At 36.2% G+C, this 13,925-nt stretch overlaps 2 protein-coding genes across 3 annotated transcripts in view; one reads left to right on the forward strand and one right to left on the reverse strand.

Moving 5' to 3' along the window:
• The window catches only part of LOC127431111 (beta-galactoside alpha-2,6-sialyltransferase 1-like), a 570,878-nt gene that overhangs the window by 96,525 nt on the left and 460,428 nt on the right, over nt 1-13,925 (forward strand). The gene's annotated exons all lie outside the window — the stretch shown is intronic.
• Nucleotides 35-13,003, reverse strand: ca4c (carbonic anhydrase IV c). Its single transcript, XM_051681389.1, has 8 exons — nt 12,949-13,003; nt 8,246-8,293; nt 7,876-8,040; nt 5,115-5,260; nt 3,389-3,481; nt 3,201-3,267; nt 1,157-1,317; nt 35-494 (listed from the first exon to the last, which is right to left on the reverse strand). The coding sequence occupies exons 1-8, from the start codon at nt 13,001-13,003 to the stop codon at nt 300-302; spliced, it is 930 nt and encodes a 309-aa protein (XP_051537349.1). The 3' UTR covers nt 35-299.

A 13,925-nucleotide genomic window follows, 5' to 3' on the forward strand; every position in this document is an offset into this window, starting at 1 on the left:
CCACCATTAGAAGATATTTAATATTGGAAGACATGCAAAGAGGTACCAGTGAGTTAGACAATAACAGATGTGAACATTAAAAAAATATAAATAAGAACTTAAATTCTACCAAATCTAAATTGTTAAATTTCACAGCCTGCCATTGTATCAGTAGCCAAACACTAGTGGCATAGCTCCATTCCAGTACTAGTTCAGTGTTTAAAAGATAGATTTGCTGTATTTTGTTTCTTGGAGTTCACTACTAAAGTAGGCAAAACAGAACATCATGTGTTAAATATGCTGATTGAATTCTCTAGCATTCAATGAAAACAGCTTTGTTGTCCAACAACACAAAAGAGGCACAGAAACAGGGTGATTAGACCTGGTTGGGCATAGGGACTGTGACTTGCCTCAGATGTGTACACAATTCGTCCATTCAAATCCTGCACAGGACGGAATATTCCAGTCAAAGGCTTTTCTTTTTTGAATAACAGCTGCTGAGCCACTGACCCCAGCTATAAAAAGACAGATGGCCAAAAGGATCATTATGTGTGAATTACATTTTTGAAGTCTGCTTAATACAATTGAACTCAAGTCAATGTTATATAGCACATTTAAAAACGACAGAGGCTCAACCCATTAGTACCTCATCCCCTTAACTGTAACATGTATAAAATGTAACTTTAGTCTGGTGAATGCAGGAAGGAAAAAATATATAAAATAGGGCTGTTAATGTTAATTGTTAATTTAGTACTGTTAATTATATGTATATAAAATAGTTACAGATACATTAAAGATACACATTTAATCATGCCCCCTGATGTGCATACATTCCGTTTTAAGGAATTTTCAACCATCAGAGCAATTCAAACTTTAAGTACCACCTATATGCAAAGCATGTGACACAGTGTCTTAATGCAATTTTAAAGTAGTTCAAATGGATTGCTGTGGACTGTAGGCCAGTGATATATTTAATTATATGGAAATAAAACATTGACTTCTAAAGCCAATTTTTACTGTCTACCTATAATGTACTTGCCTGCCACAATAATGTAATGTCTTAGCTTCTTTTGGGGGCTTAAAATACTGATATATGTGATTAATTGCATTTAATTTAAGTCATCGGCATGTTGTGTAATTAATTTGAAACAGCCCTATACAATAAATCCCTCTGTACCTGCTGTCGGCTAATGTTCAGAGTTTGTTGGAAGACCGTCCATACAACGATCTGGTCACAGCTTGGTGTGGTCAAGGAGCCTGTGTACCGATAGTAGCTTAGTTCACTTGCTTCAGGGATGATGTCAGCCAGTCTGAACCCTTCAATTTTACTGCTGTTGCCTTTTAAAGAAAATGCAGACAAATGAAACACTAATGCACATTGCAGTTTTGATGAATACATAAACTTAAATTACAAACAGGATATTCAGTCCAACAAAAGGGAACATACAGTATATTCTTTAAATGTAGTCTATGTAATTGTAACAATGCTGGCAATGACAGGCAGACAATGATGATGAAGTGTAGAACCCAAGTGCACTGTTTATTTACATTAACGTGAAATCCAGAAACCGTGAAGAGAAAACATATACATCAACTAATCTAGACTTGACTACCAAACAACGTTACATAAACACAATACCTGACAATGGACTATGGCAAACATGAGGCTTAAATACATGGACAAGGGAGAAACATGACAATGATAACAATGACAAGACAGAACTGATAACAAGGCAACAAGACAAGAAACCAATGCAAGCAAGACACATGAACATGGAGGGAAACATGAAATCACATGATCTGAAAGAGGGAAACAGGAAATAACATGACATGGAACACATGACTATAAAACAGGAACTAAATTTCCAAAATAAAAGACATTAACACAAAACATGAACAAAAACACATAAAACCATGACATATCCCCCCCACTATGGGCGGCTCCTGATGACCCAAAACAAAAACACAGTGGTTACATGGCATGACATGGTAACATGGTATGGCAGGATCCTGACTTGGCCGTGGTAGGTGTGAATGCTAACTCGTTGGCCGTCGCAGGCGTGAACGCTGGCTCGTAAAGTGGAGGCGGGCCTGGACATTGGAGCGGAGGTGGGCCTGGACCATTGAGTAAAGGCTTGCTTGTGACATGGCATGGAACAGTCTGGGGCTTGGCTGAGATATGGCATGGAGCAGACTGAGGTTCGGCTCTGACATGGCGTGAAGCAGACTGATGCGTTATTGTGACGGGCTCAGGCATTGCTGTGACATGGCATGGAGCAGGCTGAGGCATTGCTGTGACATAGCATGGAGCAGGCTGAGGCGTTGCTGTGACATGGCATGGAGCAGACTGAGGTGTGGCTGTGACATTGCATGGAGCATACTCAGGCGTTGCTGTGATTTGGCATGGAGCAGATTCAGGATCTGGGGCAGAAGGTGGCGCAAGCTCTTCTGACCATGCCGTGGGATCCTGGCTCTTCGACCATGACGTGGGACCCTGGCTCGGCGACCATGACGTGGGATCCTGGCTCTTCGACCATGACGTGGGACCCTGGCTCGGCGACCATGACGTGGGACCCTGGCTTGGCTTCCATGACGTGGGACCCTGGCTCGGCGGCCATGAACAGTCATTGAGGGCAATCTCATTAAAATCGACCCTGCTGGCCAGAACACATAAGTTCTCTACATATTCCTCCAGGGGACAATTGCCCTGATGTAAATGAAGAAGCCGAACATTTGGGTTCATTTTGCAGTCAGGTATTCTGTAATGATGCTGGCAATGACAGGCAGATGATGATGAACGTGAATCAACGACATCAACGTGAAATCCAGAAACCGTGAACAGAAAACATAAACATGAACTGAACTGGACTGGACTGGACTGGACTGGACTTGACTTGACTACCAAACAACGTTACATAAACACAATACCTGACCATGGACAATGGCAAACATGAGGCTTAAACATATGGACAAGGTAGAAACATGACAATGATAACCAATGACAAGACAAAACTGATAACAAGGTAACAAGACAATAAACCAATGAAAGCAAGACACATGAACATGGAGGGGAACATGAAATCACATGATCTGAAACAGGGAAACAGGAAATAACATGACATGGAACACATGACTATAAAACAGGAACTAAACTTCCAAAATAAAAGACATTAACACAAAACATGAACAAAAACACATAAAACCATGACAGTAATACTCACCCTTATATTGAACTCTTCCTAAAGCCTCTATAACTCTATTAAAGGGTTTGTTTGGCTCTTTAGACACCTGAAGGGAATAAAATATCCTGGTATCATTAAACATCAAATTATCTGCATGGCTCAGTAAGAGATTGCCTTTTGATGATTTCTTAAAAAGAAAAGATTACTTGTAAAAAACAAAAAAGTACCTCAAAAAAGAAGGCAAGTGCTGCTATCCCTGTTGAGTCGTTCTTAGCCTCTGTCACAGTGTTGTACTTATCTTTAATGTGAACAATGTGGAGCTGGGGGACAGAAAGTACCAAAAATAACCAAAAAGTTGATGTTTCAATATTTCCATTACTGTACAGGGTTCTTTCCATGACTTTTCCAATTGTTTGTGATTACTACAATTATTAGGATTTTTAAAAATAATTTTGACTACAGTTTTTCTCAATCGCTTTGGTTCAGTTCTTGAATGAGAATTATTTTTTCAAAGCAATAAGTTTAAATCTCTGAACAATTAGTTTCTTGTTCACACCAGATTTGAATGTCTCATTCATTTAAGCAAATTGCACATGTTTTGGCACATGTGTGCAAATTAGTAAGTACAATTGTCTACAATTTACACAATAACTAAATGCTTGCTGATCAAAACTGATGAGTTGTTTCTCAGTGAAATTGTCATACTCTTCACAACTTCTAAACATTCTTTCATCATGTGAGCCATCACATGCAAAATGATCCATTCAGTTATCAAAATCTGTCAGACATACATGAATATTCCATAAATATCTATGACATGGAATGTTTGTGATGTCTGCTAAATTTCTGGCCAGACCAACAAGAGCAACAGGAGGTCCACTAAGAAGATGGGAACTTGTAGTATTACGTACTGTGAGGAGGTACAATTTATTGTATTTTACAGAACTTTTTTTTTTTTTTTTTGCATGTATGTAATTTTGTGGCAATTTTCTGTTCACTATATATGACTTTACATGTAAGAAATGTGTAAAAACTGACATGCAAATGTGAATTTTCTGTTTACATGTAACACATTGCTACAAAAATTAATTTACTGTATACATACAAATGTGCATATCCTTTTTCTGTGTACTACAGTATTGTACAGTATTGACTTTTTTATTCCCAGTAAACTTTTACCTACTGTTGAAATCGGTATCTAAAAAGTTCAGTGTGATACACAATAGCATTCAGCTAGACAAAACTGACATTCTTGTATAGTACAGTAAGCAGTCAGTGTCAACAAAAAAGTAGAACAAAAATGAAATTTGTAACAAACATTTCCAGGGTTGACTGCCATGGTGAAAAAACATCTAAACATTTTGACCAGTTCGGCTCACACGATGACAAAAAACTTTTCATTTTGGTGGCATCGGCCAATTTACTGACACAATAACTAGGTTTTGAAGCACAAATTAAATGTTTTGGGTGAGTTATTATGTTTTGCAGACATGCAATAGAATTGTGATGTCCCATAAAACAATTGTGAAAATTGCACTTACAGTTTAGAGAATGTTAAGACTACTTAAAAAAATTTGCCAAAGCGATTGAGAAAAACTGTAATAATGATTCGCTAATTAATCATTTAGACTGATCTGTGAATTGGTTCAATCACTTCATTGATAAGAACAAACTCAAAAGAATGATTCACTCAAAAATGGATGATTCACAAAAACTTGTGAGCAAGTTACAAGTCAATACCTAGCCATCAAAATATAGATAAAGTTTTATATTTTAGGGCAGAGTATAACTAGAAAAATTTTGACTATATTCACTCTAAAAATTTCCCATGACTTTTCCATGTTATTTTCAATGGACTTTTTTAGGCCTGGAAATCACAATTTTAAAATACCCTTATATTTTCATGTTTTTCATGACTGTAACCCTGACTGAAATGACTGCGATTCTTCTAACCTCCATGGGGTAGCGCTCCCCATCCACAGAATGCTCTGAGCCCTGGCCTCCATATTCTCCCCAGTGCAGGTGGAACTGGACAGCCTTGTATGTGGATGGTAGACCCCCACCACTGAGACGCACAGATGGGGGGAGTTGGAAATAAGCTGGGAAGAAGCATGGAATGTGTTATATGTTAAGCAAAGCATACTGTAGCTCTCTGTGGTTAGTTGGGTTTCATGACATGATGAGCTGCATATGGTTCCCTTTCTGTGTTTCTATGGGCCACCCCTACAACACCCTACAAAAAAAGCCTTAATTTTGTCAAATTTAGGAGTTCACTGGCCCTATCTGGTCTTGCTCCTCAATATATTATTGACCTTCTACACCCATATTCGCCTCCTTGAATGCTTAGATTTTGTAATCAACTTCTTTTATCAGTTCCCCGCTGTCATTACAAATCTAATGGAGATCAAGCCTTCTCTGTTGTCGCCCCCAAACTCTAGAACAGTCTCCCTCACACATGAGGTCTGTCTCATCTTTAGCCATTTTTAAATCTTCTCTTAAAACGTATTTTTACTCTGTATCTTTTGCTATTACACTGTAAAAAATGTCCGTAATTTTAACGGTAAAAGACTGTAAAAATTCTACATTACAAAAACGTAAATTGGTTAACGAGTAGTTACCGTAAAATATACGTTAAAAAATGGTAATATATTTAAAAAGACAATACATATAGTTTTATGGTAAAATGTTGTAAAAATGATATTTTTTAGATGTAAAAGTATGATTTTCCCTTATAATTAATGGTTAACATTTATATTATGTTTAACAAGAGAGTCCATGTACTCTTTATAGTAAATTATTGTTAAAATGATGGTAAAAAAAAAAACAGTAATCGGGCGTTCCCAGAATTCCCTGCGTGACCCATTACGTTTCATTATATTTTATGGAAATAGTTATGTTTCTTCTTATTTTTAATATCAGTTATGTACTTTGGGGTATTCTGTATTATATTTGATGTAGTTTAGTTAATGTTTATTGCATAATTTTTACCCTGTTGGTGTTTAGTGTTTGGGAGAGTGACACTGAACACTGTCTCTACATGTTTATTGGTCATTGCTCCTGGAAGGGCCACTATTGATGAACTTTTGTAATTACTACAGTGATTAACAATACATTATAAAGTGAAAAGCAGATTTTTACAGTTTCAGAAGGTTAATATATTAATTTTATCATTTAATAATATAAATGACGGTACTGCACAGTAAAATATCCCGTAAAAACAACAGATTTAAACAAAAACAAATTGACATAATTAATCTGACAACCACAGCTGGCAGTTTTTTTAAACAATGGGATTTTTTTTTTTGTATTTCAGGTCAAAGTTACATTTTGTTTATTGGTGTTTTGTTCTGTTTGATTTTATATTGTTTGATTGCTTTCATAAATTTATGTACTCTATTACACTTTTGTATCTAATTGTACAGCATTTTGGTTCAAATTTTGTTGTTTTTAAATGTGCTTTAGAAATAAAATTGACTTGGCTTGACTTGACTATAGATGGCCTAAAAGCAAACATACAAAGCCCCCAAACTTTTTATTTCATTGTGTATTTACATAATAGATCACTGTATACAACCCCAATTCCCAAAAAGTTGGGACAGTATGGAAAATGCTAATAAAAACAGAAAGGAATGATTTGTAAATTTGATTCACCCTGTACTATTAAAAGCACTACAACACATTATTTGATGTTTTAACTTGTGAATTTAATTGTGTGTGTGTGTGTGTGTGTGTGTGTGTACATGTTTATACTACATTGTGGGGACCAAATGTCCCCACAAGGATAGTAAAACCTGAGATAACCTACCTTGTGGGGCCCAGCCAGCGGTGTGTGTGTGTGTGTGTGTGTGTGTGTGAAAATATACACTCATTTCAAATCAGATGATTGCAACGTGCTCCAAATAAGTTGAGACAGTCAAGTGTTTACCACTGTGTAACATCACCATTTCTTCTAATAACACTTATTAATCGTTTGTGCACTGAAGACACAAGTTTGTTTAGTTTAGCAAGTGGAATTTTCCCCCATTCATCCATTATGCAGGTCTTCAACTGCACAATTGTACGGGGCCTTCGTTGCCATATTTTGCACTTCATGATGCACCACACATTCTTAACTGGAGATGGTCAGGACTGCAAGCAGGCCAATCTAGTACCTGCATGGAACTGAGGTCAGGGATCACGATCACCATATTTTGTGCAGACTGTTCACACTGTGAATTCGGCGAAGGAGGTTGAAAGTTGCTGAAATCCGTCTTTGCTTACCAAAAGTCAAACCACTGTCCCCAGTGGCCGAAGCTGGATGTGTTGTTGAAGTGAAATGTCCACTGGGTGGCACCAAAAGGAAGTTGTATTTTTAGTTACAAATGATGTAATAAAGTCACAAGGAATGCATATCTTATTAACCCTACTCCCAAACTCCAACTCTAAAATGTTAATTTTAGAGTGAAAAGGCAACCTCAGAATTGTGCTCAACTTTGTCTATGTGAACTTGATTATTTTCTGGTTTAAAACACAACTCGGAGATTGCTCGCACAATGCAGTAGCACCACAGGGAAAGGAGAACGCATATGAATTGATGCAAAAATATCTGATGGGGATGGCACTTGTCAGTAATTCGAAAGAATTGGGTTGATTTCAGGGTACATTCTGAACTAACATTTCCTGTGTTAATATTAAATAAACTTAATTAAATCATAGGATTGAATTTCATATTCACCTGATTGTCCATGATTTTCCACAGCGATATTAAGAACTTCCTCATGACCGGTGAAGATGAAACGAACCAAAGTTTGGTTATATTGCACCTTGCGTGTGACAATGTTGATGGGCGATTGACTCCGACCTCCACAATTAGGAAAAAGCTTTTGCCATTGACTAGGCTCTGAATTACACAAATGAAAAAAAATACAGATTGAGGAAGTTTGAGGCATATTAATCTAAAAACAATCTATCCTGAAATATTTGTCTCTATAAACATTCAACTCTAAACTGTAAACAAGGACTTTGCTTTAGTGATACACAAGGGTATGACAATGCAAAAATTATAGAGGTTGATTCCAGGTACAAACTATCCTGAGTGCTCTCACCTGCACATGTGCCACTACAGGAAAACTGGCTCTGGTAGCACCACTCACCTGGAACAGAGAGAACAGCCTGATGAAACTGGTTCTATGGACCACTGCTGGAAAGTATTCTGATCCGTGACTTGAAGCTAAGGTTCAGAGCAGTCTTAAGAACCAAAGTTATGATGGTGGTCATTAACCCAAAAATTTGTTTATTTTGTTGTTGTATAAAGCCATGCTTTGATTCACAAAGTATTTCCTGATAATTGGTGAGCCATCTAACTGGCTCCCCCTCCTGATCACCTACATTGGAGAGGCAGGTTTCAGTGAGTGCAGAACATGTGCTTGAATGCAAGGGCACCTTAAGTGTCCCAGTGTCACATTACTCACTGTCCTGTGGATTCATGAGACCTTTCATTCCATTCATCTTAGCCTTAAAACAGTGATTTTAAGATTAGCGTTAGAATTGTTTGGTTTTCTGAGTAAACTGCTGTTCAAAATGTCTTTACTGCAGTGAACAATGCTACAGATAAAACTCAATTATTGCATGTAGACTTCTAATGCTGTCTTAGACACTAAGCCTGGGAATGACTGTAAGTGAAACATCACAGGAAGAACAACAACCTAACAAACAAAATATCTAGAAAAGTTGCAATGGCACCTGCATCTACAATATCTGCATCTGTCATGTAAGTACTAAAAAATGCAAAATCATAAGGAGATGGTGCGGTGAACTTTGAAGAGTTCAGACAATATAAACGAAATCCACAAAGTGACCCTTTGTTAAAAAGTAACCTGTGCAAATTCAGTAACCCAAGATGCACTATGCTACAGGCCAGATTAACCAGTGACTGAACAAAGACTGTCAGAGCATATACAGTTGTGCTCAAAAGTTTGCATACCCTGCAGAAATTGTGAAATTTTGGCATTTATTTTGAAAATTTGACTGATCATGCAAAAAAAACTTTTATTTAAGGATAATGATCATATGAAGCCATTTATTATCACGTAGTTTTCTGGCTCCTTTTTAAATCATAATGATAACAGAAATCACCCAAATGGCCCTGCAAAAGTTTACATACCCTTGAATGTTTGGCCTTGTTACAGACACACAAGGTGACACACACAGGTTTAAATGGCAATTAAAGGTTAATTTCCCACACCTGTGGCTTTTTAAATTGCAATTAGTGTCTGTGTATAAATAGTCAATGAGTTTGTTAGCTCTCACGTGGATGCACTGAGCAGGCTAGATACTGAGCCATAGGGAGCGGAAAAGAACTGTCAAAAGACCTGCATAACAAGGTAATGGAACTTTATAAAGATGGAAAAGGATATAAAAAGATATCCAAAGCCTTGAAAATGCCAGTCAGTACTGTTCAATCACTTATTAAGAAGTGGAAAATTCGGGGATCTCTTGATACCAAGCCAAGGTCAGGTAGACCTAAGAAAGATTTCAGCCACAACTGCCAGAAGAATTGTTCGGGATACAAAGAAAAATCCACAGGTAATCTCAGGAGAAATACAGGCTGCTCTGGAAAAAGACAGTGTGGTTGTTTCAAGGAACACAATACTTGCTGACCCCTCTCCAAACATAGCGCTTATGGTTGTGACCATAAAGCTCTATTTTGGTCTCATCACTCCAAATTACAGTGTGCCAGAAGCTGTGAGGCGTGTCAAGGTGTTGTCGGGTACATTGTAACTGGGCTTTTGTATGGCATTGGCTTCTTTCTGGCAACTCGACCATGCAGCTCATTTTTGTTCAAGTATCGTCATATTTGTGTGTCTGTAACAAGGCCAAACATTCAAGGGTATGTAAACTTTTGATCAGAGCCATTTGGGTGATTTCTGTTATCATTATTATTTAAAAAGGAGCCAAACAACTATGTGATGATAAATGGCTTCATGTGATCACTAGCCTTAAATAAAAGACAAACAAAATTTCACAATTTCTGACAGGGTATGCAAACTTTTGAGCACAACTGTATGATGAATTATGCAGAGCAAAACATTGAAACTCAAGCATATTGTATCATCTTTAAGGAGAAAGTTCACCCAAAAATTAAAATTCTGTCATGTTGTTTCAAACCCACATGACTTTCTTTCATTGAACACAAAATCACTTTTCACTTACATTGCATATTTTTTTCCATACAATGAAAGTAAATGCTGACTGAAACTAACATTCTGCCTAATGTTCTTTTGGGTTCCATGGAAGAAACAAAGTCATACGTTTTGGAAGCAGTGTTGGGTGGAATGCGATTGCAAAGTAATTAGTTATTGTAATCTAATGTAATTCATTACATTTGTTAATTTGTGTAATGAGCCTACAGATACTGACTTTCAATTAAGTTAATTATTTTTAAGTACATTAGGTTACACGTGTTTCTAAAACAATCATATTTCGGTTGAGTAAAAAAAAAAATGAATAATGTTTTTTATCTTCTGAAGATATAGATAATGTTGCGCTCAATAACGAGTCATTGTAAGGGAGAAAGGCGACAATGAACAAGGAAATATAGACTTTTTTTTTTAAATTTGTTGAGCGGAAAAACAAAAACCTTTCTGTGAAAAGTGTTTTAGAGAATTTTAGAGAAGTAATTAGTCTTTTATAGCGGATAACTTTTTGAGTAACTTAACACTGTTTGGAACAACATGAGGGTGAGTAAATGATTACAGAATTTTCATTGTTGGGTGAACTATCCTTTTTAATCCCTCATAACCCAGAGGTTACCAGTTCCTAATAATGCATGCCTTGCAACTTCATGTCTAAAGACTCAAACCTTAATGTGTCACCCCAATATTTTTACAACCCTGTTTTTGTATGATTGCACAATGCCATGCAATTTCAGGGCATGGATATGTGCTATTGGAAGAGCACAAAGAATAATCTTGTACTTGGTGTAAACAAGTTCAAAACAAACAGGGCGTGTAGACAAGACAAAATAAATTAACCATTTTCAAAGAGTTCAAAAATGCAGAATGCAATTACTGTACATTCCATTCAAAGGACAAGGAGCAGAAGAATGAAAGGCCAAGTTTTGACTAAAATTCTACCAGATAGTCGTTAAGGGTGTTTATGCATAGGTAATGCTGATTATTGTGTTGTGCCAACAATACAAACATTTACAACCATTTTCCCACAGTGATTAGGCAATCACAAGTCAGCAGCTTCCAATTCAATCAGTAAGTGGATAGGACATTCATGTCCCAATCATTATGTTAAATATGATATCTATATACTTTATATGTTAAATTTGCATAACAAAAGTAAGCCTTTCTTTTTCAGTATTTTAGTAATAATGTAATACTTATAATCTGTACCTAAATAGAGAATGTGTAGGCAACCAGTGAAATTATGGATTAATGTTCAAATCAAATCAAATCACTTTATTGTCACACAGCCATATACACAAGTGCAATGGTGTGTGAAATTCTTGGGTGCAGTTCCGATCAACATAGCAGTCGTGACAGTAATGAGACATATACCAATTTACAATAACATCAAATTAACACAACACAATTTAAACATCTGATATACACATAATTACACTCAACAGTATACAAATAATAACATACACTGTACAGTATACAATACACACTATATAGATACACATTATTCAATAAAAATAAAAAATAAAAATATATAAAAAAGTGTATATAGTATTTATATAGAATGTACAGTATTGTACTGTATTGACATTCAGGCTGTCGGTTGATAGTAAGTTGTTAAGAGAGAATATATATAATAATAATATAATTTATGACAGTCCGGTGTGAGATATAAGAGTAAGGGTAATAAAGTGCAGTGCTGATGTATTTGATCGTGGGAGATCAAGAGTTCAGAAGTCTGATTGCTTGGGGAAAGAAGCTATCATGGAGTTGGCTGGTGCGGGTCCTGATGCTGTTAAAGGTATACTTCAACCAAAAATGAAAATTCTGTCGTCATTTACTCACCCTCATGTCGCTGCAAAAGGGTATGACCTTCTTTCTTCTGTGGCACACAAAAGAAGATAATTTGAAAAAATGTCTCTGTGTTTTTTGTCCATACAATGAAAGTCAGTGGGGTCCAGTGTTGTTTTGGACCCCATTAACTTTCATTGCGAGAACAAAAACAGCTGAAACATTCTTTAAAATGTCTTCCTTTGTGTGCCACAGAAGAAAGTCATACCGATTTGGAGCGACATGAGTGCGAGTAAATTATGACAGAATTAAAATTTTGGGGTGAACTATCCCTTTAAGGTTTATGAATATGAGTATAAAAAATAGGTATATTAAGTATATTTCATATTATATATTTCAAATAAATTGTTTTACAAGCATATTGTAAGAGCACTAATATTAGTGCTATTGAATTTTGAATTTGATTTTTAGAATCAGATTCAACCTATTTAATAACTATTGTTTCTATGCAAAAAAGGACATTTCAGTTACTGTACAGTGTATCACAGTATATTCATCATGCCAGAACCTAGGCTTTTCTGTTTTACTTTGACAGAGCAGTCATGCAGGCAACTGTGCAGACAGACAGACAGACAGACAGACAGACATATAGATAGATAGATAGATAGACTGCCAGTCAAAGTTAGGACAAAGTAATTTATATATATATATATATATATATGAGAGAGAGAGAGAGAGAGAGAGAGAGAGAGAGAGAGAGAGAGAGAGAGAGAGAGAGAGAGATCTGTCGATATTGATAGATATATCATTGTCTTGAACGGTCTTACCTGAGCAGAGTTTCAGAACCAACAAAACAGATGAGAGAGAGAGAATGGACCTCATGGCTACAATGACTAAAACTCTGGTGCAACAGCAATAATTTTTATACAGTAGGAGTAAGGGAGGAGAGAGTGAGAGAAAAAAAGAGAGAGAAAGAGGGGGAGAGGGAGATTTACAGGTAAGAGGTGAAACGACAGGTGTAGGCTAACCAAGGGCAGCAAACTAAGGCTGTGAGGAACATGATGAGGTCGTTTCACTCTCATAATACAACCTAGGTCATGAGAGACCAGTTCACAGTGAAGTGTTCTCTGAACTCCTCCTAAATTAATCAGGTTCATCATACTGCCTGAAGAGGGCAGTGTTTAAGACTGGACTTAATGTATATCTGATATAACCTGTAGGTTTATACTAACATTAGGGGTTTAGAGGCAACTTACAGAAAGATAATATTTCTGTGAAAATGTTACAATATAGCTTTGTTACATCACACAATTATTTGATTTCGGTCCTGTATTAAAACAACAGTGTCTAACAGCTGCTTTTGTGTTCCACGTAAGAAAGTCATCTGGGGTTGGAACAACCAGTGTTGGGGAAGCTATTTTGAAACTGTAGTTTGACAAGCTACAAGCTACTCATAATTTAAAGTAGTTAAGCTACAGTCAAGCTACCATTTTGAAAATGTAGTTAGCTACACTACAAGTTATTATCAAAAAGTAGCTAGCTACACTGAAGCTACTTTATGAGGCAACATTCTTTTACAATGTTACTATCAAACCAATAATAATAAAAACAAAATGTACACTAATAACATTTATTAATTAATAAATGTATTAATTAAATACATCTAATGTATTTACTTAAATACATTAAATGTATTTAATACATTTAATGACAAGTAACATTAATACATTTAATAACGGCCATAATATACAATACAACAACATATAATAAAAAACAGAAAATATCAGATGCCATTACAAATATA

Source organism: Myxocyprinus asiaticus, chromosome 40 (genome assembly GCF_019703515.2).
Source record: "Myxocyprinus asiaticus isolate MX2 ecotype Aquarium Trade chromosome 40, UBuf_Myxa_2, whole genome shotgun sequence".
Lineage (NCBI taxonomy): Eukaryota > Metazoa > Chordata > Actinopteri > Cypriniformes > Catostomidae > Myxocyprinus > Myxocyprinus asiaticus.